The following is a 17080-nucleotide window of genomic DNA, read 5'->3' on the forward strand; positions in this document are numbered from 1 at the left end:
GTGTGAACTGGCCAAGCTGTTCACAGATGCATGGGTCTGTGGGTCATTCATGATGGCCTCACAGTGGCCCAGTTTCATAAGACAGGTGTGCAAACTTCAGAGAGTCTGGAGAAACTCCATAGACGTGACATGGTTTGATGACATGGGCTTTTAGCCTGAACTTAGCTATTCAAAAGTTTAGTAGGATAATATAATAACTTCTGTTGTTTGAAACCATTATATTTTGTGTTGATTCATTACCTAGCAATTGATAACTGGAACAGGCCGTTAGTGGAGGATTGCGTTCATAGGCTACTGTGGAGGCTGCTGAATTGGTCTCCAAAGCTCATGCGCTCAGGAATTAGACTGCCAGAGACAGAGATCAGTAGAGAGAGACAAGAGACAGAGAGACAGAAAGAGGAGATTTCTTGATCAGAACTCCCCTTTACTTTCAGCTATATGGGGGGGGAGTGGGGGGCATTTCCATCCATTCTAATTGAGAAATGCTGCCCTCCATTATTAGAGTTTGCTGCTGTGTCCTTACTGGGACTTGTAAACTAATTGGTGATAAAACAGAAAATTGGAAAGTGGGACCCTCTAGGCTCATAATTACTTGCACAGATACGCAGGTACAAAGTTAGGGAGTTTTCACACCCTTTTAATCAGGCATTTTTTCATCTTCCCAGACTGGCAAGAAGGTTTGACTACTATAATGAATCTTGTTTTGTGTATTTGTGCAGATTAAAATATTAACTGCACACAGCATGTTCTATTATCACCTGTCGTTGCCTTGAAGCAGTGTCCAAATGATAAGGCTCCAGTATAAAAAAAAAAACAAAACAGCCTGGTACTAGATGGAGAGGAGGGAACTCCTGGAACAGCCCACAGGGTAAGTTACCTTTGCTTCCTCCCACTGGCTCTGGAAGCAGATAGCCTTGACTTCCTAAAAGTCTGTGCTCGTTGCTCTGGTAAGGTTTGGTGAGGCTGAAAATGTCCGAATTTATTGTAGATGGTGAGCATCTGGACAATCGCAATTTTTCTGCTGGGAGCAGTCAAAGGTAGGAAACGTCACACCTTCCCCTCAGGAAGGGCTTACATGCAACATCTCAGCACTGGACAGCGACAGCCTTACTCATGGCAATGGCTCCAGACAACTCTGAGGGTCCAGAGAGAGGTGGGGTCAGGGGTTGGGGGTGGGCGTGCAGGTAGGGGTGGGGGTGGCTAATACTCTGCCTGGGAGACAAGGCAGTTTGAGAGGGACCCACTTCAGAACATCTTCCCACCCGCCTGTCTTCAAGTCCAAGTTCTCTAGGCTAGACTCTTCTAGGTAAAGCATTAAACACCTGCCTGGGTTAACAGATTGACTTATCAGTGGGCATTACCACCTAAGTCAAATAAATATATCTGAAGCGCTGGGGACGGGACATAGAACTTCTAAGCTTTGATGGTATCTCTAAGCGGTGGCACAGCTGGTGTCTCTAGCAGGCAGTGGGACTGGTCCCAGATCGGAAGGTGGCACTGGGGGGAAGAAGAGAGTGGGTGGGAAGAGGCAGGGTGTCACCATTGTCTTCAGACTGTCTCCAGGCAGAGCAGTGAGGACCTGAGAAGCTGTAACCCTGCTCCCCCACCCCCCTGCCTAGGGAGCTAAGCTGTGAGTACGTTCATCCTCTCCCTACAGCAAAGGAAATTTGCTATGAACAAATTGGGTGCTTCTCCGACTTGGAACCCTGGGCCGGGACTGCAGCCAGGCCCCTGAAAGTTCTCCCCTGGAGCCCAGAGAAGATCGGAACCCGCTTCCTGCTCTACACCAATGAGAACCCAAACAACTTTCAAGTGAGATCTTTTGTCGTTTTAACATCGTTGTGACTGCGAGAGGGGTTGTGCCCACCCCACAGACTAGAAGGTTGTCTCTATACCCTCCTCCTCCACCATGTTCTGTCCCACTTTATCCCTCCAGCCGCCCCCACCCTCCAGGCCTAGCCAGACCCAGACAGAGTAGGTTTTCTGGAAAATGTTGGCTCAAATGAATGAATGGTTCACATTTGCCAGAACCTCTGACTGGTTATATGATTCTGGTCTGGGGTAGAGCTTGCCATCTACCAAGAGCCCTGTGGAAGGTAAGACTGTGAGCTACAATTCAGCCCCAGTGGAGGCAAAATTCCTGACTGGCTGGGGTTGGGATGGTCAGTGCAGGCAGGAAAATGAGAGTCAGGGCAGGCTTCCTGGAAGAGGTGGCTTTTGTGCTAAGGTTTGAAAGATTAAGGCATCAGGACAAGCAGAGATGGGGAAGGAGAGGCAGGCCTGAGTGTCCAGGCTACAAAAACATGCAACGCTTTTCTGCTTTTGTCACAGACTCTCCTTCCCTCTGATCCATCAACAATTGAAGCATCAAATTTTCAAACAAACAGGAAGACCCGGTTCATCATCCATGGCTTCATCGACAAGGGAGAAGAGAACTGGCTTATGGAAATGTGCAAGGTAGGGCCGGCTCCCAGCCCCATGGTCTGCCCTGCCCCCCGGCTAGTGCCTCCACCGCCTTCCAGCAAGGACAGCAGATAACTCTGGGGACAGGAAATCCCTACCTATGTGAGGTACTCTTTATGAAAATAAGACTTCACTTCCACGTTTCTGGACTACATCTGTAGCCTGCAGCAGGTGGCATTGACTCTGTGGGCAAACACCTCCACCAGCTTATTTCTGGCTAAATCAAGGCCAAAGGTCTGCTTCCATTTTCAGTGAGAGCACTTCATTTTCCTGCACATGAAGGATTATGTTCTTTTTGTTCAAGTTTCTCCCACGTCCCTGAGATGATGGGTTGCTACAACTATTTATTTGAGAAACGGAGAATTAAGGTGGACCTGGAGACTGAACGGCAGAATAGAAAGTGTCAAAGCTATATGGAACATAGCATCTATTGGTTAGAAGGACAGACAACAGAAGAACACACACGCGTGCACACACATGTGCGCACACACATGCACAGGCACACACGCACACAAATATGTAATATAGCGTCACCCTTTCTTTTTACACATACACTGATTCCATCCATCCTTCTGACTACCCTAGGAGCCCGTTCTCCACGCACATTAAAATTCCAACCTACCATGTCAACAGAAGTTACAAACCTAGAAAATTAAAGTCATTCTGCATTTGGCCTTGATTTACCAGGCATTTAACTCTTCTGTCCCATCATGAATAACTACCTACATTGGATAAACTGTAAGATAGAGTTTATATTCCAAATTCCTCAGGATTGTAAGAGATTCCTCAGGGTTGTTTAAAAATAAAAGTCCTGAGAGACAACCCTTGGTACCTCTGTGTGTGTGATCACACATATAAGTATCATAGATGTGAAAAATTCAAAGCAGATTTTAAATTTATTACCATTTTCGACTCAAGCAGGCCTATGTACTACCTGGAAGAATGTCTAAGGATATACCAGTTTCTTCAACATCCTAGACATTTTCTGTTCAGAATTCTTCAATGTCTTTTTAAGTCTGTTGCAGTTTCATTTTTTCAAATATCTGGGGTGGGTGTTTCTTCCATGAAATACTGTGCTATCCTGACTGTAGAAACTTAGTAAATGCCCGGCAGACAGGGGTGAAGGCAAGCCGAGTTATTGGCGGTGAGGTCAGGACGCCAAGAGGAAGGGTGGAGGTGAAATCCACAAGGTCATTTAGACATTGGCCACCAGAGATGGCACTTGAGACCTTTTCTCTTCAAGATGTTCCCCACACACCTAATCAATTTTACTGAATTTGCTCAAAGAAAACCAGAATGGCCAGCTTTTAATGAACCTGCAAGCTAGAGAGGGAATAAGTTTGCCTTTCGCGTAGCCTTCACCCTGAGGGATAACTCCTAACTGACAACAAGCCCAGATGGTCTGAGTGCCCCAGCGAGGAGAAGACAGAATGACCACAGTCACCATCTTGGAGCCCTGGTTAGGTATGGTTTCACGTGCCCCTGTGATAACATCCTGGCACCTCTCCAACCCCAGAACATGTTCGCGGTGGAGGAGGTGAACTGCATCTGCGTGGACTGGAAGAAAGGTGCCCAAACCACGTACACACAGGCCGCCAACAACGTGCGGGTGGTGGGCGCCCAGGTGGCCCAGATGCTCAGCATGCTCTCGGTGAGTCTGTCGGCCGGGTGGCTGGGGAGGCAGGCAGCGCCCACGGGTCTCTGTCAGCTAACAAGGCAGCTGAGAGTTATGGATTTTAGAAAGAAACAGAAAGACTTGGTATTTGTCTCAGAATCTTACTTCTAAAATCCTGAAATCTGCCTGAAAAAGGACACAGCCGTGGAAGAAAAATCAGTAACAGCTAACACTTAGGAGGCAGGGGCTTTTATTATCATCTTCCATTGGCCGATGTGAAAACTAAGGCCCAGAAAGGTCAAAGAGTTTGCCCCCCAAAATCAGAGCACAGGTGAATACAAGAGTTGTCTAGCGCCAGGGGCCCCCACTACACTGGGTGGTCTATGTGTGGGGCAAACACAGCATTGGCAGAGAGAGAGCACCAAATGGAACCAAGGGACAGCACGTGCACCCGGCACGTACCAACTCCATGGCCCTGTTGATGTCAGGGAATTCTGTTGGCCACCATCAACTCAGCTGTTTCTTCCCACCCTGGTCTTTCATTCTGGCTAATTCTTTGGGTCTTGAATTCTTTCGGTGAAGTCACTAACTCTCCATGATTCTATTCTATCCCAGATAAAGGCCCGAGCTCTTTCTGTCTTACAGTGAAAGGGGCTACAAAATAACTGATTGGTTCTAACTCCTTCTGCACCCCTACAGAAATTAAAACCTGTGGTGTTTGTTCTAGAGGTACTGAAGACCAGTAAATGAGTACAGATGGGTGAATGTCTCTGAGACCAACGGGTGCAAACACTCAGAGCTGTATATCATTTGTTTGTTCATCCAATATTTGGGGGGCACAGAGTCAGGAGCTCTGCTAAGAGGTCAAGTGCATGGTGAGGTCCCAGGCCCTGGAGGAACTTGAGGTGAAGGCTTGCAATGACAGTAGAGTATGGTCAGCGTTCTAATGGGGGAACTATAGAGCTTAATGGGAGCTCATGGGGGGGGGGGCAGTTTAATCCAGGCTGGGGGGCTGGGGGAGTACTGAGGATGTCTCCCAGGGAGAGACATCTAAGTTGAGCATGGATGGCTAGGTTGTGTCATGTGAGCTGGACAAGCAGTTGGGAGTGAACAGCAACAGGGAGAAGACTCCCCACCAAGCCCACAGATGAGAATATGATGTATCCGAGGGACTGAAAATCCTACGTAGGGTTTGGCTAGTGAGGAATCTAGAAAAATGGGTGTTGAGTCAAGAAAGTTCTGAAGCCCTGGTAATGAATTTGGCCTTGATCCAGAGAGCAGTGGGAGCCATAGAAGGTTTTCGGCAGAGGGGTAACAACATTAGGTTTACATGTTACAAAAACCACACATGTGAAAAATCAAAATACCGCAGTACAAAAATGTTCTGAAAATGTAATCTTCTCTCTGCAGACAAACTACAACTACTCTTCTTCCCAAGTCCACCTCATCGGCCACAGCCTGGGAGCCCACGCAGCAGGAGAGGCTGGGAGCAGAATTCAAGGGCTGGGCAGAATTACAGGTGAGGCCCAAGGTGCAGCGCCCCAGATTTTGTCCCCAGGAACCCCAGAACGTGGTGCAAGCCTGCAGACCAGCTAGAAGGTGGCCCAAAGTGGTCTGTCCCTCAGCTGTGGCAGAGCCAGTGAGAGTCTGCGGGGAACATTTTAGGAAGCCCCCAGGAAGCCCATCTTTTTGGAAGAGGAGATAATGCTTTTGTTCACCTCCCTTTGCATTCCCTTGCTTCTTCTGTGTCTGTCTCCAACCCTCTTCCTTAGACACATGTTTCCTAGCAGTGAGGGTCATTCGGCAGGACTGGGCAACCAGGAAAATGGAGAAGAAGGCTAGCATGAGCGTGTGCGAACGTAATTAAGAGTGCACGCTGCAATTCCTTTCCCTCTTCTCTTTGAAATCAAGGGCAGAGTGGAGCACACTAATCACAGTTCCAGAGCCTCTCTTGGTAGGAGAAACCCAGGCACCAGTGGCACAGATCACTCTTTTAAGCCAATCAAAGCCTTCAATTTGTAGCAAAAACAACAACATATGCTGTATAACATAATCATAATCATGTAATGCTATTATTATTATCAGAGTAAGCATAGATGAAGTGTCTCCTTAGCCCAAATTCTATGCAAAGTGCCTTACATTTCTCACTGAATCCCCAGAACTGAAGAAACAGACTCAGGAAACTGGATAACTTGCCCTCAATCTTGGAAGAGCCAAGATTCTAACTCAGTTCTACTGCCACGTGGCTCCAGCAAGCCTCTGGTGTATAAGAGCTCTCTCCCTTTCATTTTCAGCAGACAACTATGCCTATGCCCTTTCTGGCCAGGTGCTCTGGCCAAACCTTCAAAGACTATTGACAAATTCAGAAGCCCTGCCAAGAAGGAATTATAGTCAAGAGGAAATAATAATAATATTTTACAGATACACTCATGATGGTATGCCAGTCAGTGTGCTAAAAGCTATATATACTATATCATTTAATCTTATTATAACCACATCATTACCTGGATTTTATAAATGGGGGAGCTGAGGCACAAAAATAGGTTGGGCGACTCGCCCAAGGTCATGTAACTTGCCCAAGAAATAGCTGAGTAGGGATTTAGAGTCAGGCTGCCTAGTTCCAGAATCTGTGTTCATAAATATGATATCATATTATTTTATCCCTTCTTTTATTCAAACTTGAGAAGAGGAAAAAGGGTGTTAAAGAAGAATCTGCCAAGTAAACAGGAGAAAATAATGTGGGAAAAAATCCTTGGTCAGACAAATTTAAATCTCTTAGCTCATTGACCCTTCTTTATCCATGCCACCGGAGCCCTTCTCTAATGAGCAACATTGAAGCTCTGTGTCCCCATATTCAATACGCAGGGCCATAGCACTGCATGACTTCGAAGTATGGCATCCCTTGAGTTGAGCAATGCACAGCCTGAGCAACTGTACACTTTGGTCCTGCTGGCACCTACAGCCAGGCCTACTATTCTGCAGCACTGATCATCTCTTTTAGGGTTGGATCCTGTAGAAGCAAGCTTCCAGGGTACTCCTGAAGAGGTTCGACTCGATCCCTCCGATGCTGACTTTGTTGATGTGATTCACACAGATGCAGCACCCCTGATCCCATTCCTGGGTAAGCCCAATGATGCTTTAGCTGCAAGCATGTGCCATTGTGTTTTAACCAAGAGAGCCCCGCATTATGAAAAGCTCATTGCTATTCCAAACATTTCAGGCTTTGGAACAAAACAATTGATGGGTCACCTTGACTTCTTCCCCAACGGAGGAGAGGAAATGCCAGGATGCAAGAAGAATGCTTTGTCACAGATCGTGGACCTCGATGGCATTTGGGAAGGTAAAGTTAGAGTGGAGTGAGGCATCACTTCACTGGGGTGAGCAGTACCTTCCCCAGAGCAAATCTCAAAAATGAAAACACCACTGTTCTTTAAAACAATTCCCTCTCCTAGACCTTATTTCTGAAAAAATGTGGCTACATATTATTTGTCATATCTCTGCTCTACTGGTTTTGTACATCCTTAAAACACTGTTGGGGGTATCCTGAACTGTGCAAGCTACAAAGAATGAAAAATCACTCAAAGCCATAACTCCAGCAATCAATTGGTAGCTACCTAGCAGAGATAAGAAATACCATGAAGGTAAACATCCTGGCTCTAAGAGAATTTTTCTGCCAATCCCTCCTTGGAAGTCAGTGATACGGTTCAAGTTCTTGTTCAGTATTGCTCAATACTGTAGCCAAAATGACAATGCTCCCCGATCATTTCCACGGCAGAGCCAATGAAAGTCATCACCCTGTATTTTGGGTCAGGCTGAGAAACAATCATTGGTAGGAAAGGCTAAGCAGAGAGTGTGCTATTTGAGGTTATTCTTCACCATTGGTGAAGCACACCGAGGTTAAAGGTCATCTGTTAGATACAGATTTTGGATCTAATGAGGTCAAAAGGACAATGTAGTGAAGAAGTGAAGTTTTCAGCCCAGCTCATCACTTGGCACCACACAGGTTTAAACCTTTAGTGGTCTTACCAAATATAATGAGTAAAGATTCCTTTTTTTAAAACATTTTTTAAACGTTTATTCATTTTTTGAGAGAGAGAGAGACAGACAGACAGACAGAGTACAATCAGGGAAGGGGCAGAGAGAGAGGGAGACATAGAATCCAAAGCAGGCTCCAGGTTCTGAGCTGTCAGTACAAAACCTGGCACAGGGCTTGAACCCATGAACTGTGAGATCATGACCTGAGCCAAAGTCAGATGCTTAACCAACTGAGCCACCCAGGTGCCCCTAATGAGTAAAGATTCTTATTGAATTTGATCAAAATGGCAAGTATGGATGCCACTGAGGCAAATATTAAGAATGCAGATGTATGGGGGTGCCTGGCTGGCTCAGTCAGTTAAGTGTCTGACTTTGGCTCAGGTCATGATCTCACCGTTTGTTTGTTCGAGCCCCGCGTTGGGCTGTGCTGGCGTCTAGCTCAGAGCCTGGAGCCTGCTTCGGATTCTGTGTCTCCCCTCTCTCTCTGACCTTCCCCTACTCACACTCTCTCTCTCAGAAATAAATAAAACATTAAAAAAAATTAATAAGAAAAAGAATGCAGATATGTGTGTTTGTCTCTTTTGAGAGTTTACATAGATAGGGTTACCTAAACTCCCTCTCAATAATGCTCAAACGAGTTTGGGTCATGTCTAGAAAGTACACTGTGACTTCTGTCACCTGGCAGGAGCTGTGGGGGCCAAGGAAGGTTATCAAGAAAGAGAAATAAGAGCTAACTCAAGCTACTTGACCCTCCTTTTTATTTGCCTAAACACAACGTGAAAATGTCCCTGCTCTGGTTTCATCATGTCTAAGAGGTCACCTCGCATCTGGCCGTGTCTTCAAGGACCTCCAGCCTAGTGCCTGGGACACAGGAAGGCACAATGGTTAGCAGCACAGGCTCAACCACCAGACGGGCTTGGGTTGAATTTCCAGTTCTGCCACTTAACTGGCTGTAATCCGTACATCTGAGGCTGTAGTCTGTATATCATTCTGTACTTAGGAATGGCCTAGTACCTCCGCCTAGAAAGGCATTATTCATAGGGACAATGCATGTAAAGTTCTGAGAACACTGCCTCACTCACAGAAAGCAGCCTCTCTGTATTCACTGTCATTTATTTTGGATTTACCTCAAATTGACTTGACCTTACATTTCTGAAAATACGGCCCCACTTTGGAACCTCTCCACTTAGAGAGAGAGAAGCTGTCAACTCCCCAGGCCACCTGTGCAGACTTCCTTCGTTTGTTTCCCTAGGGACTCGGGATTTTGTGGCTTGCAATCACCTGAGAAGTTACAAGTATTACTCGGAGAGCATCCTCAACCCTGACGGGTTCGCTTCCTACCCCTGCGCTTCCTACAGGGAGTTTGAGTCTGTAAGCTATTATCCCTTGAGTCCCTCTGTAGGATAGTAGTCCATTAGGTTTGGGATTTGCAACACCTTTTAATCGGTTTCTGACTATCCCTTACTTGTTTTGCATGGGCCCTCAGAGTTTATGATCTTGTGAAGCAGAGGGGAAAAAATTAGGCAGGAGGTGACTAAAATTCTAGATGAGTCATGTGGACGAGGAAGACGCTGCAAGATCAGAAGAACAGTCCTTTCAATGATCTGGAAAACCTTTCCGCAGAAGGTGTTGTTTGAATCTGGCTTGGACATGCATAGCATTTAGGAGGAAGAACAAGACAGAGCAGGGTCAGAAGAATGAAGGAGAGAAGAATTCACGTGCCAGAGAGAAGAAAAAGCAGATGCTCGAGTTCTAGATGCCATGCTGGGGGGTTGGGTCTCTGAAATTGACCACAGACAGAGCATTTATACCACAGATAGTGGCAAGTGCTACAGCCAGGGCCTTTTGTCCCAGAGTTTGGCTGTTAACCATGTACCAGCACATCACGTGATGGAAGGGGTAATTGACCTCACCTGGGGCCCAGGCATCAGTATTTTCTATCTTGATGAGCGTGAGTCCTAGACTCAATGAGGGAAATTTGGAATCATCTACCCCAGTGTTCTTCCTGCTACAAGTGAGGAAACTCAGACTGTAGGAGAATTGCCCCTCTAGATGTGTGGGTCATAAAAAGGCAAATCCAGACCTGACAACTTGATCTCTCTCTTATCCTTAGAACAAGTGCTTCCCCTGCCCGGCTGAAGGCTGCCCACAGATGGGCCACTATGCTGATAAATTCGCTGGCAGGATAAGCAGTGAGCCACAGAAATTCTTCCTGAACACAGGAGACGCCAGCAGTTTTGCTCGTAAGTTGTAATTTGGCCCTTCTCACCCTTGTCAAGAAAGTTTAGGTTCCATTATACAAGAAGGACTTATCTCTCACCTGGAATATTTGTGAGCACACCCTGACCAACTTAGCGGAGGGACACATCTGCCCAAACTATCCCATTTAAGACTCAGCTGAGGATTTACAAACAGTCTGCATTTCTTCCATTCTGTGCCTATGCCATGAAATGAGTGGGACCATAATTAATGAGAAATAGTGACTTGCACATCTCTATGGCAATTCTTACCACTCCACATTTCATTGCTCTTTTCTTTTTTAAGACTGTGTCATGCACACCCGTTCTTCTATTCATTTATCAAACATTTATTTGGTACCAGCTCTTTGCTGGGCTGGACCCCTTAAGAAGTCCAGTTCCTATCTCCCCACTTCTTCTCTGTCCCTGTGTCCCTGATACCCCATGCTGGGGTCCCTCTCTAGTGGACAGTGGGTAGGAATTAGGAAGGGGTAATTTCTCTCAAAAATCTGCTGACTCATCTAGGACATAGGGTAGAGATAGGGCATATTTGGGTCACTTTGTGCCAACCTTCCCCGTGATTATTCCCTAAGAAGTTGCACTGTAAAAAGGACACTGTGTTTATATAAAGGCATAAATACAATATATGTCTTATCTAGTTTTATAAGTCAGGTTTATTGAGGTACAATTTATATATAGCAAAATCCACCATTTGTAGTGTATAGTTCTGAGTTTTGATAGATGAATAGTCATGAAACCATCTCCACAATCAAGATATAGAACACTTTCATCACTATATGCATTTATTTTTTTATTATTAAAAACTGTTTTAATGTTTATTTTTGAGAGAGAAACAGAGCATGAGTGGGGGAGGAGCAGAGAGAGAGGGAGACACAGAATCCGAAGCAGCTCCAGGCTCTGAGCTGTCAGCACAGACCCCAACACAGTGTTCGAACCCGCGAGCCCTGAGAACATGACCTGAGCTGTAGTTAAACGCTAGACTGACTGAGCCAGCCAGGCACCCTTATAATATATTTTTTAAATAAGACAACGGTTAATCAATCTTTCCACTGTTGGGATGCATGACGTGCTGGCCCATATTTTAAAACAACAAATTAAACATTCTAAAGTCACATATTCATTCCTCAACCAACACTTATTTATGAACCACAGACGGTGCTAGAGGCTAGGGATGCAGGGATGAGTAAAACACTCTACGCGTGAAATGTATAACCCTGTAGGAAACCGAGCATGCAGCTCCAGTGTGCTGGGAGTGGGGGGCTGCTGCAGTGGTAGCATGGGACAGAGGCCTGGCATTGCCCAGAGGAAGGGAGGGACAGTGTCTCTGAGGCTGTGAGGGACAAATGGGAGCTAGGCGAATGATGTGTGTGTGTCAGTACATGCATGTGTACATGTGTGTGCATGCGGATATAGATATGGATATGTACGTGTGTGTGTGTGTTCATGTACATGTGTGAGTGTGTGGTTATAGGTGTGCAGGTTGTCCTCATGGGCACTGAGACAGCACTACAGGAGTAGGTCTGGGTAACAACTGAGCCCCCCTCTGTGATAGACACTGCCTGGGGTGCTGGGGACGCACAGATAACGGCACAGACCCTACTCTTGAGGTTCTAGCAGGACTACATTCTTGAGCTACTTTTCCTACCATGGGAACAAGCCTTTGTCTCCTCTCTTTTCACCTTATCTCACGATATGGTGCCTCTAAAGCAGAGTTATACAACACAACTTTCTGCAATGATGGAAATGCTCTCTGTTGTCCAATATGGTAGCCAGTAGCCACATGTGTCAATTTAGCCCTTAAAATGTAGCTAGTAAGACTGAGGAATTTGTTTTTGATCTTCTTTAGTGTGGATTTGACTTTAAGCAGCCACCTATGGGTAATGGCCCCTTCACTGGGCAGTGTAGATCTGGACAGGATACTGCAAGGTACGCACCTCTCCTGATAGCCTGATTTGAGTTATAGATTACTAGGATGTCTTTTTTTTTTTTAATATTTTTATTTTATTTCTAGGATAGAGAGAGACAGCATGAACAGGGGAGGGTCAGAGAGAGAGGGAGACACAGACTCTGAAACAGGCTCCAGGCTCTGAGCTGGCAGTCAGCACAGAGCCCGACGCGGGGCTCGAACCCACGAACCGCGAGACCATGGCCTAAGCGAAAGTCGGACGCTTAACCGACTAAGCCACCCAGGTGCCCCTACTAGGATTTCTTATACTTTGATGCCCCGGTGTAATGGATGACAGGATTCTGAAATTTGAGTCAACTATTTTGTGCATGAATAAATTGAATTCTTTGTTATCCCCTGTACAGGCTGGAGATATGGAGCTTCTATAACACTGTCTGGAAAAATGGCCACTGGTCAGATCAAAATTGCTTTGTTTGGAAATAAGGGAAACACTCATCAATTCGATATCTTCAGGTAAATTTCCTTTTTTTAGCACCACATCTCACTTGATGATATACACAGCCTTCAAATCTGCACACTGAAATGCTTATCCTCTCTTTATCAATTAATTTTAAATTATTTGCTGTATGTATTAAAGTCACTTTGAGACTTCTGTTGATAATTTTCAGCAGGCATTAGTTTTTTTCTCTTTCAATAGATCTGTTTCTAAAAATAGATTTAAAAACTATATATCTAATATCACCCCCAAATGTAATATCTCCTGATTAGGATAGTAACACATGCATGCTGTGTTAAACTAAGTGAATAACTTATTACTGTACAAATAATTCTTCCAGAAAAAAATATGAAGGAACTATATAGTTTTTTATAAGAACGTTCTGATTAGAAATTAACTTGAGTTTGAGAAAACAATATTCAAGCAATAGTGTGAGGCTGCTGGCTTCTCCATCCTTTATTTGAGAATTAATTTAGAAAAAAATAACTTCCTTAATCTCAAGTAGAAAAGCATGGCGTAGCCTTATCTGGTCATTAGAACTTGTTTCTGTGCCTGGAACGCTTCTATTTCTTTATTTCAAGGGGGATTCTCAGACCAGGCTCTACCCATTCCAATGAGTTTGATGCAGAGCTTGATGTTGGAACAATTGAGAAAGTCAAGTTTCTTTGGAACAACAATGTGGTAAACCCAACCTTCCCCAAAGTGGGTGCAGCCAAGATCACCATCCAAAAGGGAGAGGAGAACACAGTGTATGTATATCTTTGTGGGCTTGTGCTTCAGGATGTTATAATGGAAACTCACCCCAGAAAGTCAGTCATGGTTCAGCCAGAAAAGCCAGGACAATCGACCCACCTGGGGCGCTTTCTTTGTAGGCAAACAAATAATTGACAGACAAGGCAAAGCATTCTGTTGGGCGTTCTCAGCCCTATCTGAGAAGGACACAGATGTATGACACCGCCTTCAAGAAAAACTAAGTAGGAAAAATGAGAAAGAGAAGAAAGAAGTAACTTCTGAGGTATAGGTATGGGCTAGAACGCAGCTACATTATAAAGAGGGGGAGATCATTGACATTTTCAGGATAATAATAATTAAAAAAAGTAGTTTTAGCAAAAGATATAAAAGCTGACATAGGACAAGAGAGAGCTGGGCTAACAATACTTGCAGGATCTTTATCCTGACTTTCAGTGTCACTTGCTGCAGGCAGCCGGAGGGATGTGGGGTTAGTGACCTGAGTGGGGCAGAGCCAAGGCTGGGACCCTAATTCTGGTCAGCAGAACCCTCCGAGGGTGGCTTTGTGGAAAGGGATCCTGGAATCTTGGTCACTGATGGACTCGAGGCTTGGGAGGTTAAGTGAGGTTGCTAAACTCGGGCCTCAGGGAATATGGCTCCTCCAGGTGGGGAGGGCGGGCTGGCAGAATTCACAGCTGTATCTCAGGTTGGATGACCCCTCTGAGGCCCTCCATATCCCTGTGAGAGGCTGGCCCAGCCAGGTGGTCAACAGAATAAGACAGATCTGTCACTGAGAGCACAGCACTGAGGAAGCCAGTGGAGAGAGCCTTCCACAGCCTACAGCTGCAGCCAGCACTTACTTGCCCACCTCCATTGAAGGACAGTGAGCCTCTAAAGCCAGTTCCCAGGGCCCCATCAGGAAATGGACCTGTGGCCTGAATCCTAGTACTGTGCGGTTAAAAAGGAGTCAGAAGAAGATGGTATTGCTGGAGCCTTAAAAACACGAAGTGTTCCCAGGAGATGGCTCGGTCATAGGTAGAGTTGAAGAAGGAAAGCAAACACAAGACCAAACCAGCCAGAACATTGTGCCTTCCAGGTTTCCTGAGGAAAGGCTGTGACTTTCTGTACTTTCTAGAAATGGCACAGATTGTCTTCAAGGCCACCCCTGAGGCCCTGAGCCCAATAGCTGCCATTTGAAGTGTCAAATGGTGGCCTGAGTGTCCCTTCTTCCCCTGGCTGACGACTCCAGAAGAAATCTATCTTAAGAGAAGCTAGATGTTGGACATCAGCTTTTTAAAAAGTTAGGAAGATCAAAACCAGCATGGGTGATGGGCTTGAATGAGAGGCAGGGGGATCCCAGACCACAGATGGCAGGGTTCAAGGTGCAGAGAACTGGAAATATGATTGCAGATAGAGCGAGGGCAGCAAGACAAGTGAAACACAAAAGAGACCATAGTGAAGATGACAGATAAAACCAGGCAAAGTCTCAGAGCTCCGAAGTAGTGAGGTCCAGGAAGCTCTTTGTCCTTAGAGTAACAATAATGATAGCCACTTAGATCTACATTTGTTTTTTATCAATTATAAAGCTTTTTCACATTTATTGTCATCAGATGTTGCATTATTAACATGGGATTCTCAGCAATCATGGGGGAGAACTGTGCCCTCTTCTATAAATGAAGATCCTAATGCTCAGAGACTCAAGTAACCAGCCCATGTCACCCCTGGAATTGAGGGAGTGGGGAGCCCAAGGGGAAAAATCCACTGACTGACTTCAAGTGCAGAAGGCAAGGTCAAGGGAGGTTTGAGGTGCGACTCTGCCATGGACAATGTGGACTGTGGCATCAGACAGACCTGTATTTGCATCTTGGTTCTTTCACTTACTGAGAGCTCTCTGTGCCTCAGTTTCCTCTCCCATAACATGGGACTCATAGTAATACCTCCTCACACATGTGTTGTGAAGATGAAGTCTGCACGAGTGAATCAGTTAGTGTCATTGCCTGTAGTAAAAGCTCAATTTACTATAGCTATTAGAAGATTGAATCCAGTCTCCAGAGTGGCTCAGTCAAGAGTGAGTCCATCTGGAAACCAACCTGCTATGTGCAAGGAGGTCCCATGCTTACTTGTGGAAAAAGAGGCCAGTGAGAGGTCCAGCTGCCGCGTCAATGCCCCACAGTCCTGTCGGACTGAGGACTCAGAGACCAGGGCCACTCTGAGCAGCCAGCTGACAGGGGACCTTGTCCCAGACAGCAGACACCTGTCTCACTGGAAACCCAAGTTCTCCAGTAACCGGTTGAAGCTACAACCGAAGTGTTTCCCTCATTCCTTGTGAGTCGTAAATCAGCTCCTATCATTTCCTAACAACTCAGAACTCCATGTACAGCTGCCCGACACTTACAAAGCTTTCATTTCTGTCGGCAGGCACAACTTCTGCAGTGAAAGCACTGTGAGAGAAGACGTTCTCCTCACCCTCACGCCCTGTTAAAGTCCAGGCACAATCCAGCTACTGCGTTAACACCAATAAAAACCACTGATGCATTTATCTGCTCACAACGTCTGTCACTGATGTCAGCTGGCCCCAGTGGGGACACTAAGAAATAGATCATTTAAAGAAGTCCTGAGAATTTCCATACATTTGGGTTTCTTGCCATTGACTTCTGACCACACACCCTCCTCGGTCCTCACATTCACTCTCTTCTCTTCACCTAAGGGGATGGCGTAAAATGACTGGAGCATGAGTGTACAGGGGTCTTAGCCGAGCCATTAGCCCTGCGCTTCATCTTCCAGGCAAGGACGCTGAGGCCTAGAGAGGGGAGGTGGCTGTTCAAGCAAGGAGTGAATGCGGGTCCTTTGGAGACTGAGAGCCCATTCCCCTGACTCTGGTTCCAGAGCTCATCCCTGACTCTGCCATCACCTTGAGGGACCGTGGAAAGGCCATGCTATGATGTGGCCTCTTTGTGGTAGTAGGTCTTGTGGTGATGGAACTGCTCGGCAGCCCTGCCTCCTGGTGAGGTATAAGGGCCCCCATCAGCTAGAGACGCTGGTGGCATATTTCCTGAGCACTGACAGGCTTCCAGCCCCCAGTCCTCCTGGGCCCCAGGAAGGGTCATCTCAGGGATGGCTTCTGGGAGGGGTGCCTGACACAGGCCCCTGCAGAGGAGGGACTTTTCAGTCATCCAATCAATTAACGCCACCATGGAGCCCTTAGCCAATCAGGCCTTGCCTTGAATCCCACCCACACAGGTGTTCTTCACCTGGAAAGACAGGGTGTCCCATTCCCTGAGGACTTTGCAGGACCAGGAAGGCCACCGCCTCCCCTGAGTGACTCCCCCTTGGTCCCCAGGCCTCACATTCCACCAGGACAATTTCTGTGCCTTGGCCTCTGCTCCTAACCATTGGTGGCACATCAAGCTGTCACTGAGCTTCAAACTTGAATATGACTGGACTCCGGATTGTTCCTTGAGAGTAGATGTTGGGGTGACAGCAGTCAGGGTCTCACAGTGAAGGGCACGAGGTGCACGGTCAATCCACAGTAGTAATGGGGCGAGTGTTAAAGATGACTGCATGGCAGGAGGACCCCC

At 46.3% G+C, this 17080-nt stretch overlaps 1 protein-coding gene across 2 annotated transcripts; it reads left to right on the plus strand.

Annotated features, from left to right (window-relative positions):
• Positions 1–988: 988 nt before the first annotated feature.
• PNLIPRP1 (pancreatic lipase related protein 1) lies at positions 989–15984 on the plus strand. Of its 2 annotated transcripts, XM_039237347.1 has the most exons (13): positions 989–1037; positions 1658–1812; positions 2332–2457; positions 3980–4114; positions 5489–5597; positions 7080–7199; positions 7299–7418; positions 9366–9484; positions 10227–10356; positions 12682–12790; positions 13355–13520; positions 14877–14884; positions 15921–15984. In XM_039237347.1, exons 1-13 carry the CDS (start codon positions 989–991, stop codon positions 15982–15984), a joined length of 1410 nt encoding a protein of 469 aa, XP_039093278.1. The 2 variants fall into 2 exon arrangements, with proteins under 2 accessions (XP_039093278.1, XP_039093279.1); XM_039237348.1 differs by lacking the exon at positions 14877–14884 and having other exon boundaries at positions 13355–13522.
• The last annotated feature ends 1096 nt before the right edge of the window (positions 15985–17080 follow it).

The sequence above is a fragment of the Hyaena hyaena genome, unplaced genomic scaffold (genome assembly GCF_003009895.1).
Source record: "Hyaena hyaena isolate Hyena2069 unplaced genomic scaffold, ASM300989v1 scaffold_124, whole genome shotgun sequence".
Taxonomy (NCBI): domain Eukaryota; kingdom Metazoa; phylum Chordata; class Mammalia; order Carnivora; family Hyaenidae; genus Hyaena; species Hyaena hyaena.

What these genes read in the sequence shown, in the direction of transcription:
- PNLIPRP1 (XM_039237347.1), top strand. Translation starts at nt 989, where the DNA reads ATGGTGAGCATCTGGACAATCGCAATTTTTCTGCTGGGAGCAGTCAAA. An exon ending in ACCCCTGATCCCATTCCTGG is followed by an intron (nt 7,200 to 7,298) that starts GTAAGCCCAATG and finishes CAAACATTTCAG; the next exon opens with GCTTTGGAACAAAACAATTG. An exon ending in CCTACAGGGAGTTTGAGTCT is followed by an intron (nt 9,485 to 10,226) that starts GTAAGCTATTAT and finishes TCTTATCCTTAG; the next exon opens with AACAAGTGCTTCCCCTGCCC.